At 47.7% G+C, this 17,153-nt stretch overlaps 1 protein-coding gene across 5 annotated transcripts in view; it reads left to right on the forward strand.

Annotated features, from left to right (window-relative positions):
• akap6 (A kinase (PRKA) anchor protein 6) overlaps positions 1 to 17,153 on the forward strand; it is a 165,760-nt gene that overhangs the window by 21,586 nt on the left and 127,021 nt on the right. For 3 of the 5 annotated variants that reach the window (XM_070978774.1, XM_070978775.1, XM_070978776.1), the window contains exons 3-10: positions 381 to 552; positions 13,513 to 13,622; positions 13,846 to 13,987; positions 14,108 to 14,743; positions 15,147 to 15,503; positions 15,776 to 15,919; positions 16,029 to 16,157; positions 16,259 to 16,516. In XM_070978774.1, coding sequence (XP_070834875.1) covers positions 381 to 552; positions 13,513 to 13,622; positions 13,846 to 13,987; positions 14,108 to 14,743; positions 15,147 to 15,503; positions 15,776 to 15,919; positions 16,029 to 16,157; positions 16,259 to 16,516 — 1,948 coding nt within the window. The remainder of the gene's footprint in view (positions 1 to 380; positions 553 to 13,512; positions 13,623 to 13,845; positions 13,988 to 14,107; positions 14,744 to 15,146; positions 15,504 to 15,775; positions 15,920 to 16,028; positions 16,158 to 16,258; positions 16,517 to 17,153) is intronic. The other 2 variants (XM_070978777.1, XM_070978778.1) reach the window with 1 other exon arrangement.

Raw genomic sequence — 17,153 nt, forward strand, 5'->3', positions numbered from 1 at the left:
AACATACAGACAAACTATTTACAACAATTGTTTAAAAATGTAACAAAATATACCAACAAGAATAACAGCAGTTTGTTAAAAATATAACTAAGTATAACTAAATATATAGTTACGTAATATGCATTATACGGTATAATACAGACTATATAATAATGATACAATAAAAATACAATATAACTAAGTACATGAACAAGTATTTACAGTAGTTCCAAAAAAGAAATTGTGCATTTGTAGATGATAAATAATGTAAACAATAGACAGTGTGTGCAGCATTGCAGATGAATGTGTAACTCTGGAATACTGGGGTGTGTGAGGTTGGTGGATTAACCAGTGTGATGGCTCGTGGCAGTTTAGGTTTGATGCAGCATGTGTTGCTTCAGGTCGAAGAAACCTCCGCCCCTCCACACCGGAGCTGACTGGAAGGTCGTCCTCCACCTGCCGGAGATCGAGACGTGGCTGAGAGCGACCAGCGACAGAGTCACGCAGCTCTCACACTCCGTGGGACAGGACAGTGACAACAGACACGTGGACGTCCACCTGGTGCAGCTCAAGGTAAACGTCTTCCTCCCAGCCGCAGCAGTGAGTGGGTTTGTGTTGAAGCCAGTCGCTGTCAGTTAACTGGCGTCTGTCAGTGCTGCTGGAGACGCTCTGTGCTGGGCTGTACTTGTCTCTTTTTTATTGTTGTGTGAGCAACAGCTGCTTCTCCTTCGGGTTAAACTGAAACGTCTCAGTGTGTGATGTTGAGCTACCTCTGTGTTACTGTCCACTTCCTGGACACCCCTGTGCAGTGTCCTTTAGTGTAGGCGTTGACAGTATTGAATAACCTTCAGAGCTGGAAGTCCCTCTAATCAGCATCAGACACAGTCACAGAGCTGAGATTAAAGTGTCCGCGATGACAGCTGAATAAAAACTCAGGAGGAAGAGATGCCAGTGCGTCGGCCCACAGTCAAAGCTTTCCAACCTTTTCTGGATCCAAAGAGGACTTCAGTCTCATTGAAGTTGACTTAAAATGGTCTAAATGAGAGGACATTCGTCTTCACAGCAGTTTGACCTCTGTGTCCAAAGCCAGTCCAACATTTCCACCAGACAAACATGTATTGATGCCTCTCAGCAGCTTTGTGTTGCGTTCATGAACATCAGTCGATTTGACCGTCTGACCCCAGGCAGCGAATTACCCATAATACCCTTCGTCTCTCCGCGGCCTCTGTGTTATGTAACGCTTCCACAGGTCACGCAATTGACTGTTGATTTATTTATGTAACTCAAGTGAGCGTGCAGCCTCCCAGACCCCGAGCAGTCAGTGTTTGGTTCTTCATCATCAGACTCCACTCCTCCTCTTCATCTCCTCTGCATTTTACATAAGAGAAGGAAGAAGTGATTCGTCTCAGTCTGGTCGGTGGACAGCAGTTTGATTCTCTCCCTCTGTGAAGAATCGAATCCCTTGAAAGCCGAGCGTCTCTTCAGCTCTTAAAGAAGAAACTCCAACACGAAGCATCGTTTTTATGTCTCAGTGTGTTTATGTTTCAGCGTCACACGAACTGTTGATCCTTTTCATGTCTTCATTCACTCATTTGCTCACTCGTTTCCTCTTCTGTCAGATGAGTCCTTCACTCTGTCTCAGCACAGTTTAAGTCCATCCATCCATCCATCCATCCATCCATCCATCCATCCATCCATCCATCCATCCATCCATCCATCCATCCATCCATCTCTCATCCATCCACTGGTTCATTCACACAGATGCAGGATCTCTTATTGATGAGTGTTTATTTTTACCTTGAGTGACTCAGATGTTTCCTCTTCGTCAGGCTGCTCGCTTTGTTTCTGTGCTGTGTCTGTATTTCAGGAGATCTCCTCCTCTCTCCTCTCCTCTCTGCTGTTTTTAGCTCTCCTCTCTGCACCACTTTGCTCTGTGTGTGTGTGTGTGTGTGTGTGTGTGTGTGTGTGTGTGTGTGTGTGTGTGTGTGTGTGTGTGTGTGTGTGTGTGTGTGTGTGTGTGTGTGTGTGTGTGTGTGTGTGTGTCTGAATAAAACATGGCAGCAGCAGTCGTGTACGCAGTAACGGCTCCAGACACTCAGACCAGGAGGTGCAGCTCGCTGATGGAAAGTGAGGAGAATGTTTTCTACTTCCTGTCAGAGATCTGCGTCTGCAGCTGAGTCACCGGCCGCCATGAACGCAGCAGAGCTTCAAACACGAGGCCTCGTTTGGCCCTTTTCCACCGCTCAGACAGCTCAAGCCTTTACCTGCGTCTCACCTGGAGGGACCAGGATTTAGTCTGTGTCACAGCCCTTTCATAAAGACACTGCTCCGTCTGTGTTTGCTGATTGATGGTACACAAACTTCAGGCTGCGACAGTAAACAAGCTGTGGGTGCACCGAGGATCAGAGAGAGCAGAGGAAAAGGAACTCGTTTTTCTGACATTTTGTCTCCTTTTCTGCCTCAGTGTGTCGAGTCACAGCAGCAGCATTAGAAAGCAGATCACGTGAGTCTGCTCTTTCCCTCGTATGTGAAGATCAAACGCCAGCGTCGCCTTTTTAAAGCTCTTATTGGTTTAATGTGGCTGATCTTTGGTTTCCAACACTAACGGTGATGCACTCAAAGCTCTTTCAGTTCCTGAGTTTAGCTCGTGGTACCTGCAACTACGAGGTTGAAAAAGCTTGTTTATTTGTACACATGTACCAAACTCTGAAAACTTCCTATTCTCTAGCATATTTTCTGTAGACTTGAATTCTGGACAACATGACTTTAGCTTAGCTTAGCTTAGCTTAGCTTAGCTTAGCTTAACTTTGCTTGTGTGCTAAATGTAACTGGTCCCACTCTGTCCTCATTTCACGCTGCGTGACTTGATTGACATTCACCCTCAAAGACACAGACACATATTTACTGTGATCAACCCTAACTCTGTGTCTTATCTTTACCTTAACCTTATCTTAACTCTTGAGGTCTTCATCTCAAACTTTCACTCACCAGAACCTGAAACATGATGCTTTTGGTGTTAAAGCTCAGAAGCTTTAACACCAAAATGAAAAGACGACCATCTGGACATCACTGCAGCACAGCGGTGGAAGAAGTATTCAGATACTCTACTGCAGTAGAAGTATCAGTACCACACTGTAAAATACTCCCCTATGAGTAGAAGTCTTGTTTTCATCACCTCACCTCAGTGTAGACAGACAGCTGACAGCTGCTCATCCAGAGGTTTTTCTGCCCTTCACCAAACAGCTGCTGTTCTACTTAAAGTAAAAGTACTCATGTGTGAGTAAAGTGTACCTGTCAGAGTTTCTCTCTGCTGTCTGTGGATTCATGTTCCTGCTGCGTTCATGTGTTCATTCATGTTCCTGCTGCGTTCATGTGTTCATTCATGTTCCTGCTGCGTCCATGTATTCATGCTGTAGATGTTAAAGCTGGAGCTCATTGAACTCCTTTATATCCTGTTGCTGCTTTAATCTTCATCAATGCTTCAGATTCTGTAACTCTTCATCCTTCAGTTCAGCTCAAACATTCAACATCAACACATCTGGATATACAAGCTTTTCACTGGACAGGAAGGAATCTGAAGAGTAACTAAAGCTGTCAGATGGAGTAAAATGTGCAAAGTTTACCTCTGAGATGTAGAGGAGTAGGAGTATAAAGTTGTATAAAATGGTACTTTGAATTAAAAGTATAGTATTGAGTAAATGTACTTAGTTACTTTCCCTTCCTGCTCCAGTAAGGTGAGAGTTTAAGTTACTTTTTAAGTCTTAATTGAACCGTCTGCTGCTGCAGCAACTACAAAGTGGAAGAACACTGAGAGGAAAGTCATGAACAGTTTGTTTATGAACCAGTTTACACTCAGATTTTTGTGTTTTTTCAAAATAAATGCCACCTCACTCTGGGATTTATCAGAAATATAAAACACAATAATGAACATCCATAATCTCTGAGGCTGAGTCGACAGAGATGAAATTGTACAAACTGTAAAAGCTGAACTACGTCTCATCTTCTCAGCTCTGATGTCAGACTGGATCTGCAGATGTTTAAACAGCAAACGTCGTCATGACAGTCGAATCTTCTGTCCAGCATCCTTTGAGATTTGGCAGCTTGTCTGAGCAGCGTCAACACAAAGAGGACAACGAGACGAACAAAGAGAGGACGGACAAAAGCTTGATGACGGTTTGGAGTCCGCTCAGAGCTGGAAGGCAGAAACAAGCCGAACCAGATGTGACGCCTTCTGCTTCTGTCCTCGCTGCGTGTCCACTAACATGTCCGTCCCGTCCTGTTAGCGTCAATCTGAGCCGCAGCCTGCAGGAAACGCTCGCACGCTGCAGTCACAATGAGCTGCCTGTGAATGAGTGAATCAGAACAACGCAGGGTGAAATGAGTCACCCAGACAAAGCGCCTTTCATCTGAACTGAACGTTCTTCATCTGTTGCTTTTTTAAAATATTTCATGTTTTACTTTATCATTTTTAGTTTTACTGCATGAATAATTTGTCCCAAAGCAGTCAAGAACAGATCAAGTGGATCCTGCCTGAGCATCTTCATGATGGCTGAAGGACACAGTGCTCATTCTCTGGTGAACAGCTCCATCTAGTGGTCAATCCTCTGCATTACAGCAAAGTCAGAAATGCTGAACATTCACTGGCCTCCTGCTACTGAAGATGATTTTGAAACATATTAAATTATGTCAAAAAATGTTCTCTTGCTAAAGGATTCACTTCAGTTCACGTCAGATCTCCCCACTTCACAGCACAGACTGGTGTGCACACATCTTAAGCTGACTCATAACATAATTTATTTAATGCAGAAATGTGAAAATTAAACATGTGATTTTAGTTTGAAGGTGCCACAGCGTACTGAAGGTGCTGAATATGTTTTTATTTTGGTGTCTGCACAGCGACGATGAAGCCAAACCTCAGCGTGTTTATTAGTGAGCTGTAGAGGTGCTGTTTGCAGGCTAGCAGTTTCCCCCTGCTTCCAGTCTTTATGCTAAGCTAAGCTAAGCATGTCCAGAAATAGTTACATTATTTTGTGTCATGAAATGAAGCCTCTTATTGTTTAAAGGCCTCAGACCAGTGTGATGTTTGTATGTCTCTGCAGTAGCTGCAGTCAGACTGCGAGCAGAGGAACGTGGCTAACGGACGTTCGTTTGGACGCCCGTAAACGGTTCTGTTTGCTTTAAAGTTCTTTAGTATCATCAGCAGCTGACGTCTGTGTTTGAATAATGAGCTCCTTCGGGCCCGTCAGACCTGGATTCACCCCGCCGCGGCCAGTAGCTGCACACCGAGCGTCTGATTGGACGTTTGACGCGGAGCATCCGGGTTAAAGCGGGCCCGAGCCTTATTTGACTTAATTGCGGGCGTGGCGGTCAGCGGGCGTCGTGCTCGCCAGCAGAGCGAGAGATGGAAGCGGACAGATCGCCAGACTGCCGTTTGAAATGGGATTCACGCCTCCGGTGATCTCTCTCCTTCTTCATCGTGTCCTCGCTGCTCTTCTCTCGCTTTGTTTCTTTCTTTTATCCTCTCCTTCGTTTCTTCTCTCTCTTCCTCTCTCTGCCGTCGTTATAATGCGTTTGCCTGCAGGGCGTTTTTCTATAACCTGACCTTGCCGTGGAGCGACTGTTGGACATGATTATAGTGATGCAACCACTGTGTGTGTGTGTGTGTGTGTGTGTGTGTGTGTGTGTGTGTGTGTGTGTGTGTGTGTGTGTGTGTGTGTGTGTGTGTGTGTGTGTGTGTGTGTGTGTGTGTGTGTGTGTGTGTGTGTGTGTGTGTGTGTGTGTGTGTGTGTGTGTGTGTGTGTGTTGGTATGCCAGCCTCTCAGCCATTCTTAGCATCCGGCTGCAGGCGGTGTGTAACAGCTGCATGGAGAATGTCCTGTGCTGCTCTGAGAGGAGAGGCTGCTGGTGTATGTGTACACACACACACACACACACACACACACACACACACACACACACACACACACACACACAAACACAAACAGAAACATATGTGCACACGCACTCGCTCACGTGTGGATCAGCAGACACACACGTGGCAGGACTTTCAGTGATTCTGTCAGCACACCAACTTCAGCATGTCATCCAAAAACACACATGGAGGTTTTCATAAAGGACTCTGATTATAAATATATATAAAAATGTAAGAAAATAAACACAGAGGTCGTGTTACGCATGCAGCTCACTTCAGTTCTAGTTGTTTATCCTCTTCTGTGCATCATTTTTGTGAAGTATGTTTGTTTTTCTTCTGGTTTGTCACTCTGGTGTCATATTAATGGCTTTTCTAGCTCTGGCAAATTTCAACAATTATTAAAAATTCTAAAAAAGAGTCTTAATTGACCGCTTTATGACTTATGTGAACATGCTTTCCTGTCCCAGTACCAGTACGGTTACTGGGGCAAACTGGAGCGAGGCTGACCTCATGGCTCCATGTTCAGCTCACTGTCCAGATGTTTGTTTGAACTGATCAGAGATCAGCTGGTCATCAGCAGGAGGACGATTTCCATCATGTTCAGTGATTTCCAAATATCTGCTCCTCGTCTCAGAGCTGTCAGCTGGATTCAGTCTGTCCACATGCTTTTCTTCTTCTCCTCTGTTTTCTCTGAATGAACGTCTTTCTGACCCTGTCCATCACAGTGTAACGCTGTAAAAAGTACTTCATGTTAAAGTCGTTCGGCATTGCGATGCAATCGGCTTTTGCGCTGTAAACCTGATCTGCGTGTCCCTGGTTCAAACCCGCAAAGCTTTATTTAAAAGCAGCAGCCTGCCGTCCCCCAGCTGTCGGGATATTTCTGTCTGCTGATGTCACTGTCGCTGCTACGCCAGGAATTCTGGGAACGGCTCTGAAGAGATATTCGGGAAGGGGGTTAGCGGTGAAGGGTGGACGGAGGAGGAGAGGAAGGAAGGATGGTTCACAAAGTTCATCTGACCTTCTCACCGTCAGCATCTCCAAAACCTCAGAGTTTGTGTCTACATAAACCAGTGACAGTGATACAGTGTGAGCGTCTTCCCTGTCCTCCGTCATGGTCGACAGTCACAGCAGCAGCACTGAGTCTGCACATTTGAGTTCAGACAGACTGGAAACTGGTCTAACTGGTCCAGAGATGAGACCTCAACAGCACGGGCTGAATGCCTGAAACGAGCTGTGGCAGCTGTGTGAGTCATGGCTCTGGTCCATCAGGAGCTGCTTACCTCCATGAACCACTGGTTTCTGTTACCCAAAACTGAGTCGTTTGTCCTTCCTGGACCTGGACGTGGACCTGAGAGCTCACAGATCTGAAACGTGTCATGTTGGACCTGCTGTTTAGTTCACAGTCCTCAGAGCCGCTGAAACGGGAGCTGCTTTAGAGATAAAATGCTATGTGAATATTCCCAAAATAAGGACTGACGAGCCCCTTTTTGAACTGTATTCACTATGTGGCCTACAGATCAGTCTCCACATGTAAGGAGACAAATCAGGACTCTTGTCAAAACATCAGTCAAAATAATCATCATTTTATTATTCAGCTCCAGTTAGCCTCCAGTTTTAAGTCCAGGGTGTTTTGTGAATAGATCCTCAGTGTTTTAGAGAGTGTGTGTGTGTGTGTGTGTGTGTGTGTGTGTGTGTGTGTGTGTGTGTGTGTGTGTGTGTGTGTGTGTGTGTGTGTGTGTGTGTGTGTGTGTGTGTGTGTGTGTGTGTGTGTGTGTGTGTGTGTGTGTGTGTGTGTGTGTGTGTGTGTGTGTGTGTGTGTGTGTGTGTGGTAAAGCACATACGACACACTGACATGTTGCTTGTTGTGGTTGTCAGAGTCCATCCAGGGTTTCATGTTCATGCGGTTCCTCAGTGGAAACACAGATCTGTGTGTGTGTTTAGAGACTTTGTTGTTGTTGCTGTCACTGTCTGGAGCTCTGCTGTCCACTCGGATGCCTCAGAACCAGAGAAGAACAATGCTCTTCCTCTCCCTCGCCTTTAAGCCTCAAGTGGTTTTACAGACAAGAAGAAGAGGAAGATGCTGTCATGATGACTCACGACTGTAAAACCGGATCAGACTTCTGTTTTAAGCCCTCTTCAAACATGGAACATGGTTGTCTTTGTCCTTCAGACAGAGGTGTTCTTCTCGTTGATGATTGTATGGTTTGATCCAGACAGGACCGACATTTAGAGAAAGCCTTGAAATGAGGAGCTGAAGCCGGCTCAGTTGCTGTGACGTGACCGTGAACGGCTGTGTGTCTGAGAGGAGCTTCACTCTGCAAGACGAAAACACCTGGACAGGTGTGAGCAGCCACGAGTCTGCTTCTTCAGACCGACGCTGTCCAGAATGTTTAGTGTCGATGGAAAGAGATTTCTTTCTAAATGCATCTGTCTGTGTGTGTGTGTGTGTGTGTGTGTGTGTGTGTGTGTGTGTGTGTGTGTGTGTGTGTGTGTGTGTGTGTGTGTGTGTGTGTGTGTGTGTGTGTGTGTGTGTGTGTGTGTGTGTGTGTGTGTGTGTGTGTGTGTGTGTGTTTTAAGTGGTAAGAGTGACACCCAGTGACAGTGTGTTGGTTGGTTGGTCTTAAAATAACCTCCCCAACTGTTGTCACCCCTCCCCTCTCCAACACCAACACCCCCCAGCAAGAAGCAGGTCACCACACACACACACACACACACACACACACACACACAGCTGGCGCGTCAGTCGGCCTCATGGGAGCGGCCGTGTGTGTTGGAGCTTTGGTCAGAAGAAGTGCTCGCTGCTTTCAGTGCAGACAAACTTTAACTTTGAGGCTTTTTTAAACCACATTCAGCGTTTGAGGAACATTTTTGGACGCACAGTTTTGTACATTTTGAAAGTTAAAAAAAGTTGATTTGAGAAGAGACGATTGGCCAGTGTGAAAAGGTAAGAAAGGCTTGTTTTCTCTGACCTGCTCACAAGCTTCACGCTCACCTGAATGAAGACAGTAAGAACGAAACGGAGGCAGATTAAACTCAGTTTGGTCAGATTATGAATGAAAACAGATGTTTCAGGTTCAGCTTCTTGACATCACAGGAAGTGTTTCTGTGCTGCAGTTAGTTTGTGGAGGAAGTTTTTAGAAGGATTCAATGATGTAAAAATGCTTCAGACGAAATGATTTGATGAAGTCGGAGAGAAAACATTTTGACGGTGTTGCTTCTGTAGTTTGATGTTCTTTACGCTCAGAAATGTAAACTTTGAAGCAGGTAAACGTTCACGCTCGCTGTGGAAGCTGTGAAGATCTTTTTCTGCAGGACTGAGTTTGATCAGTCCAGTTTTCCAGCATGGAAAAGTAATTTTAGTTTTACTGAGTTAAAGCAGGAGTGTTTGGTGGAATCCAGAGAATTATAGCCGACCTGTCAACAACCACAGAAGAAGAGGCAGGAGCGGCATCAGCTCCTCCCCCCTCGTTTCCCTCCAGTTTGACCAGGACATCAATCAGTTCAACAGTCAGAAGCATAAAATCGCAGCTGTTAGTCTTTCTGTCATTAAACTTTTAAAACAAACTAAATGTTTCTCCACTTTCTGCGAGTCCGTCGCTGCCGTCACTCTTCTTCTGTGGTGTTTGTATCAGTGAGAATATATGATGAATCTCTCTCTGATGTGAGTGACCTTCTCGTCCTGATGTGATCAGATAATGAGCTGGTGTTGACAGTAAAAGGCAGGACGCACAACAAAGTGTGTGAACTGAGATCTGCAGAACGTCTGCAGCTTCATCAGAGGGACGGCTTGCCGCTGCGTCCAGGTGCTTCAACCGTCCGGCAGCAGAGACACGGCTCTCAAACCCCGCTCGCAACGTACCGGCGGCGAACGCAGCCTCAGACGAGAAGGCCGAGTTTGGAGTCTTTGAAAAGACGACTGTAAGGAGTCTTTGTATCGCAGCAGCGGGTCTCGTCGTCTTTGAAGCTGCTTAATTTGAATACTCCAGGGGGAGAAGGAGCACCGAGTATTTGATCTCCAAGGTAAAACACGCTGCGCTGATGGGCCGCGGCGGAGGAGTTGAAGGTTATTAGATCGAATGGGTGCGGATGAGGCCGAGCTGTCGCAGCCGGTTTGGACGCGGCCGCTCTGAAGCCCTTGATGTCGGCCGTGATGAGGATGAGCCGGGATTGGAGCTGAAGCCCGAGTCGACTTGCTTCAGATTGATTTTAGGCAATTAGAAACCCTGCTGGATGTATGGACTCTGTGATTGACAGGTCATGTCTTGACTCTACGTGACTGGGGTGCAAGAGTGTGTGTGTGTGTGTGTGTGTGTGTGTGTGTGTGTGTGTGTGTGTGTGTGTGTGTGTGTGTGTGTGTGTGTGTGTGTGTGTGAGAGTGTGTGAGAGAGAGAGAGTGTGTGATTGAGTGTATTATAGATTGAGTGTGTTACAGGAACGTGTGCTTCTAAATAGGAGTTTCTTGTAAATGAACATGGTGTAAATATACGTTCATGCACACAGACGCACACACACACACACACACACACACACACACACACACACACACACACCGGGGCTTATATAGACACATGTTTTGGGCAAATGAGTCCTTCAAAGTTAATCAGCTGTCCGTCAGAGTGAATGTGAAGTTCTCGTCCTGTTCTCAGTTTTTGCTGTTATGAGTTTCAGGTGCTTCTGAGCTAATTAGTTTCCTGTTTGTCTTGTCGGCCTCGTTGACCACCTGCAGGACATCACCTGCATGTTAAAAACACGCAGCTTTTCCCGCTCGGCCGCAGACTGTCAGCAGCAGAAGCACAGATCGAGCAGGAAGTCTGCTCCCTCACTCACCTGCAGACAGGTTGCTAGCTAGCGTTAGCGACCCAGCTAGCACGCGGGGACAGACACTCGCTCATTGGCTGCTGTGACACTCCGTCCAGTGTGTAGCAGCAGTAGGATCCTCCGTCTCCATATCTAACTCCGTATTGTGACACGTCGTCATGTGAAGCGTTCCAAACATTCAGTTCAGTCATTCACAGATAAAAGAAGGGAACGTGAAAATCTGTTTTCGGCTCAGGATCGTTCACAGCGTCTCTCAAAGTTGACAAACTTCCAACAAACATCTGCTGCAGGAAATCAGGTCACCGGGACAGAAAACGTCCTTCAGAAAAATACCCTGATGCACACACACAGACGCGCACACACACACCAGGGTCTCATTAGCTCTCAGCAGTCTGACTGGACTGAAGATCTTCTAACAAATGACTTCAGATGGAAGCGAAGGACTTGGTGTTAATTCAATCAGATGGGCCCTCTGTAGAGTGCTGTGTGTGTGTGTGTGTGTGTGTGTGTGTGTGTGTGTGTGTGTGTGTGTGTGTGTGTGTGTGTGTGTGTGTGTGTGTGTGTGTGTGTGCGTGTGCGTGTGCGTGTGCGTGTGTCTATTAGCATATTAAAGCTGTTTGTGAATTATTGAAGCATCTGAAAGACACGGGTGACATTTTCACCACTGTTTTAGGACGGCATGACAGCGCTTTGATGACGAAACTGAGCGTGTGTGTGCGTGCGTGCCTGCCTGTGTGTGCCTGCGTGCCTGCCTGTGTGTGCGTGTTAACTGTGAGTTCAAGTGCATGCTGTGTGGGTCGAGGGACTGAATGTTTTGAGGATTTGTGTGTAAGAAGTTGTACATACAGTATGTGTATGTTTGACTTCACTCAAGCTGTGTGTGTGTGTGTGTGCGTGTGTGCGTGTGCGTGTGCGTGTTCACTGTGAACTCCTCTGCTTGATCTCCCGGCGGGGCGTTTTTGATGAGGCAGTGGTTCGGTGTTGAGATAAAAGCGTTTTAGGAACCACACACTTCACTCCAGACGTCCTGATTGAGAACGATTTGATGCAGCGAGACAAGTCCAGAAACATGGTCCCCACGTCCACCAATGAGCACGGTGAAGAATCAAGCCGACGCTTCTTGTTTTCTAGCTCATCACAATCCCCTTTGTGTTACTGGTTTTACTGGTTTTGGGGCCGCTTGCAGGTTCAGTTTGAGTTTCTGTGTTGGATGTTTTTACATTTGCTTTCATACAGAAGCTGTTTGGACGTTTTCAGAAAGCTGAGTTGTAAATTTGAACTTACATTTAATACATTTAAATTCATTTGAATCTTGCTGAATCATGCAGCAAATAATGAGCTACAAGATGCTAAAAAGAAAGCTGTGCAGACTTTGGGGGAATTGAGTCATTTGATCCAGTTTGAATATAAAAATATTGATTCGTGTTGCGTTTTTAAGCCATTTCTTGGCTTTAACAGATTAAATAAAGACGTGACAGGAAATGAAAGAGATGTAACGATGGTTCCTGGCTCCAGGCCAGCAGGACGCCTCGTTAGTGGAGTTTCTCATCGTTTGCGATGTTAAGTCTCGTCTCTTACAGTGTGAAGTTATTTGGGTGTTGGATGTCCGCTCAGTTTGTGCTGCTGCAGCATCTGCTGACATGACCAGAGCTGGTTCTCCACCTGAAGCAGCCCAAGTCTGCACCAGCGTCGGCCCATGTGGTCATCCATAGCCAGAACACAGCCGCTGGTCAGGCACCTTCACCTGACCCGGCGTGATACCTGCGCACTGAGCGTTCGTGTAGGTGACATGAAAAGCTCTGCGTCGTGTCGTCTGAGCATTGATCTGTTGACTCCGTGCAGCCAGCGTGCTCCAGCAGGGCTGCAGCTCCACTTACAGTAGTGACAAATGTATTTTGGAACCGTGCTCAGCAGGTCACGCCGTTAGCCAAGCTAGCATGAGCCAAGCTGGCAGCGTGAGTGACCTACATTCTCACATGCCGGGCGGCGTTTTAATTCAGGCCGCGGCAGAGCGGGAGGTGTTGTGTTGTTCAGGCAGGTCGCCATGGAGCCGTGCGGTGACTCGGCAGCCGCGGGTGGATGGAAATGATCTGTTGAGGGTTCGATGCCAGATTTTTAAAGGTCAACTAATTTTAGACTGGATGCGTTTAATCGATGTGAGGGAAAACAGAGAAATACTGAGTGAAAGTTTTTTTAATCAAAGCTATGAGGTTTAGCAGTGATGTGGTCCAGGTTGAGGGTTAAATACCAAAGGTGGTGCAGCTAAGTCATGAATGACAAAGAATACATTGAAAGCTGATTGTGGCTAGCCTAGCTTAGCATAAAGACTGGAGGCAGGGGGAAACAGCTAGCATGGCTCTGTCCAAAGTTAAAGAAATACACTGCCTGATGAGCATCACCTCAAATTAAACACTTTCACTGTCAGTCAGTTCAGAGTTATTTCTGCCCACTGTCCCGCTGCCGTCTGTCTGTCTGTCTGCCTGTCTGTCTGTCTGTGGTTTTACTGCATCTCGGTTTAGTTCAGTCACGTCAGTCAGCTGTCAGTATGTTGTTGATCCCTGACTGATGCGTCCTCCATGTTTTTCTCAAACTGATCCACATGAAGCTGACTCACGTTTAAAAGTGGAAACGTGACGTCACTTCTGCTTTTCCTGCTGCAGCTCTGAGGATGTCTTTGTCCTCTTAGTCGTCCACACAGCTGGAACTGGTCTGTGTGTGTTTCTGTGTTTTGTCACTTCTTTTAATCACTTGTGTATTTTTGCTGATGTTTCTGTGTCTGCCTCTCTTTGTGTGTTTGACTTCAGGACATCTGCGAGGACATCTCGGACCATGTGGAGCAGATTCACGCCCTGCTGGAGACCGAGTTCTCCCTGAAACTGCTGTCCTACTCCGTCAACATCATCGTTGACATCAGGTGAGTTTTCACAGGACAAGAGGAGACGACTTTCAGGATTGAGTTCTGTTGATCAGACTTTCGTACTTTCATTAGATTCCTGCTTTTATCTTCTCTGGGTTCATTTCCACTGTTTTCTGGTCTGATGTGGATCAATGGGTGATGCCTATCGAAAATGGTCTAAACAAAACACAAAACCATAAATATTTATTGTGTACGTGGTGTTTGGTCTGATGTGGTTCAGGACGGTGCAGCTGCTGTGGCACCAGCTCAGAGTCTCAGTTCTGGTCCTGAAGGAGCGTCTGCTGCAGGGCCTGCAGGACTCCAACGGAAACTTCACCCGCCAGACCGACATCCTCCAGGCCTTCAGCGAGGACCAGCACCAGGTATCTCACACACACACACACACACACACACACACACACACACACACACACACACACACACACGCACACAGCTGTAAACATGCAGTTACTGCATCTTAACGGGTGAGCTCTTCTCTCCAGACTCGTCTAGACGCTCTGACGGAGGTGGACGACTGCGGTCAGCTAACCATTCGCTGCAGCCAGGACTACTTCTCTTTGGACTGCGGCATCACCGCCTTCGAGTTGAGTGACTACAGCCCCGGAGACGAGCCAGAGGCCCGGGGGACTAAGCCCGGAGGCGAGGACCCGTCCCAGGACCTGGATCAGACCAAGAGCTCAAACCTGGACCCGGGGACAGAGGACAGTAAAGGCCCCTCAAACCACGATCTCCATAACAGTTTACCTGAACTCACCACGCCCGGCGACTCAACCAACCACAACCATTCTCCATCAGTTTTACCCACAATGCAATGTGGCATGCCCAACCACAGTGAGAGTGCAAAGCGCCCCCTGCAGGGCGTCAGTCACAGCACCGACGTGTCCCCCACGCAGCCGTCCCTCCCCAAGAGAGCCGCTCTGTTCTCAGACAGAGGAGCCAGGGCAGAGGACCCAAGGGGAGGTCAGGGGAAGGCGAGCCTGGTCTCTGGGCTCCAGTTCCAGGCCGAGCTCAGTCAGAGCACCCCTTCTCTCATGGATCCTCCAGACCGCTCCAAGTTCTGGTTGGAGCTGGACTCGGTTTATCCAGAAAATGTGTCACAGTCCTACGAGAGTCTTCAGGTTTGTCCCTCTTTTTTCTACTTTATACTTTGACTTTTTTCCCGTTTTGAAAGCCTTGGTATTTTTTATATGTTTGTACAAATGATGTGCTGATGCTGGATGAATTGATTAAAAGCTGAGTCACTTCCTGTTTCAAACCAGACTGTAGAAGCTCCTCAGCAGTCACGTGTCTCGCCTGGATCCATGATCCTCTTTTGGTTTTCTCTGTTTTCCTATCTGGTTTTGGGAAGTCTGTGTGGTTCTTCCTCCACCTGGCCTTGTTTTTAACAGTTTTTTCACCTGTTGAGGTTTTATGTGTGTCTTGTTGTACGGCCATTTCTTTTAAGCTCTGCGGGATTTGTTCAGTAAAGCAGAACAGCCTCTGAAACGTCACCTTTAACCTGAATTCTGCTCAACTAAACAGGTCATGAACGGGCGCAACCTCCAGAGAAACCATGTGAGCTCCAGACAGGGAGGACGCTCACAGGGGAGCGCACACAGACCGCTGACCGACCCGAGGAGCTCGTCTGGGACCAGACCCACCGCCGACGCCCCCCCGTCTCTCCAAGACCCGAAGCCTCAGGATGAAATATCAAAACAAATGGAGAGGATGCAGAAGGAGACACATACACACAGTGAGGGGGACTCTGACTCCTCGTTGCCCTCCCCCATGAGGGAGCAGTTCCTCTCCTCAGACCTGGAGGCGTCTGGAGAGGAGTCAGACCCCCGACCGCCTCCCGGCAAGACGGCGATCTGGATCGTGAAGCGCCAGGGTCAGAAGGTGAGGGAAGTTTGGAGAGTTGAGGTTGTGTTATAAGTTGTGTGAGTGAATGTGAGACAGATGCAGGTTGTAGCTGGACAGAGACACACAAACTAAGACAGTAGAAACATTTCTAAAACTGTTAATTAATGATTTGTTGGCTTAAATCTCAATCAGATAGGAGTTCAAATCAAGAAACGAGCTGAGCAGTTGAACTCCGGACACATGCAGGTGTGAATCAGTCCTGTCCAACACCACCGCTCGCTTTGACTGTTGTATTTCCTCCCCTCCAGCAGGGGGCCCAGGTTTCATCGAAGGCCAGCCCAGACAGGGAGCACTGGTATGGGTCGGAGGAGTTCCTGGCCCTCCCCGCTCAGCTCCGTAAGACGGAGATGCTCGCGATGAAGCTGGAGAGTCTGGCTCAGTCCATCCCTCCGGTCAGACGATCTGGTTTCTACATCATGAACACATAAAAAGATGAATTCATGAATCCTATGTTTAGACAAAAAGCACCCCTGCTGATGAAGCTTAAACTTTGTCCTTCAGAGGCCCGCCAGCTGTGACTCTACCCAGGATGCTTTGCAGGATGTGGATGACTGGGACCTGACAGAGCTCAACCCGGACTGGGACCTGGCGGAGAGCGGAGACGACGTTCCTTCTCCGCTGCCACTGCTGGTATTTCACAGCATGTTTCATCTCTTCATGTCGGTGACTCCATGAATGCTGGAGAGCATCTGTTGATCTGGATTATTGGTTGTCCCCCCACCTCCCCTCAGCTCCCTCACAGGCGACACCTCATCAGCCGCTTCAGCTCCTCCTCCAGCGACATCGCTCCGTCGTTGGACGAAAGCATCGAGTCCGGTCCCCTAAGTGACCTGCAGTCTGAAGAGGATGAGGGTTGGAGGTCTGCGGACCGCCGCCTGCAGCTGACAGCGCCCTTGGTGGACGGGCGTGGAGGTGCGTCCCTGGTGCAGAAGCTGCTGGAGGACATTCAGAATCAGGACAAAGACCCCGACGTGTGGAAGAAGATAGAGGTATGGACAGTCTGTCTGTCTCTGTTGTGAATTCTGATTTATTATGATTAATGATTTGAATAATGTTTAATTCGCTTTCGGTACAAAAACACTTCGTTAACGTTGGTGAGCGTTCGCTGTCACGGTCAGAATAAACCAGTGTGGACTGGTGGAGTGAACCAGGACATCTCAGTCCCCAGACCCAACCTGCCTCCTCAACCTCCTCCCAAAGAGGTTTTGCTGTCACCTCCACCCCCTACAGTAGCACCGCCAATATGGCTGCCAGGAGGCGCATTACATCACTTGAAAGCTCCGTAACTGGAGGCCTGTTTCAGCTGCAGCTGGCATCAGCATGTTTCTGCAGCAGAGCCACGAGACAAATCCCCGTACTTTTATTCTGACAGAGGACAACAAGTCGAACCCAAATCACCTCAACGCCGGCGCTCTCCTGCTGTCCGTGCAGCCGTGTTGATGGATTGGAGGGCTGTATCGGATCGTCCCGTGGCCCCGTTAATTCATCACCTCACTTCTAAAGGTCACGTTTGATTGGCAGGCGGATTATTGATGAGGCTGCCCGGTGAACTAATCAGTCATATCTGTCATATTGAATATGGCGAAATGTCAATAGCTCTGGGGATTCGTTCTCCTCGTGGCTGCT

This window comes from Chaetodon trifascialis, chromosome 14, assembly GCF_039877785.1.
Source record: "Chaetodon trifascialis isolate fChaTrf1 chromosome 14, fChaTrf1.hap1, whole genome shotgun sequence".
In the NCBI taxonomy this organism is placed as follows: domain Eukaryota; kingdom Metazoa; phylum Chordata; class Actinopteri; order Chaetodontiformes; family Chaetodontidae; genus Chaetodon; species Chaetodon trifascialis.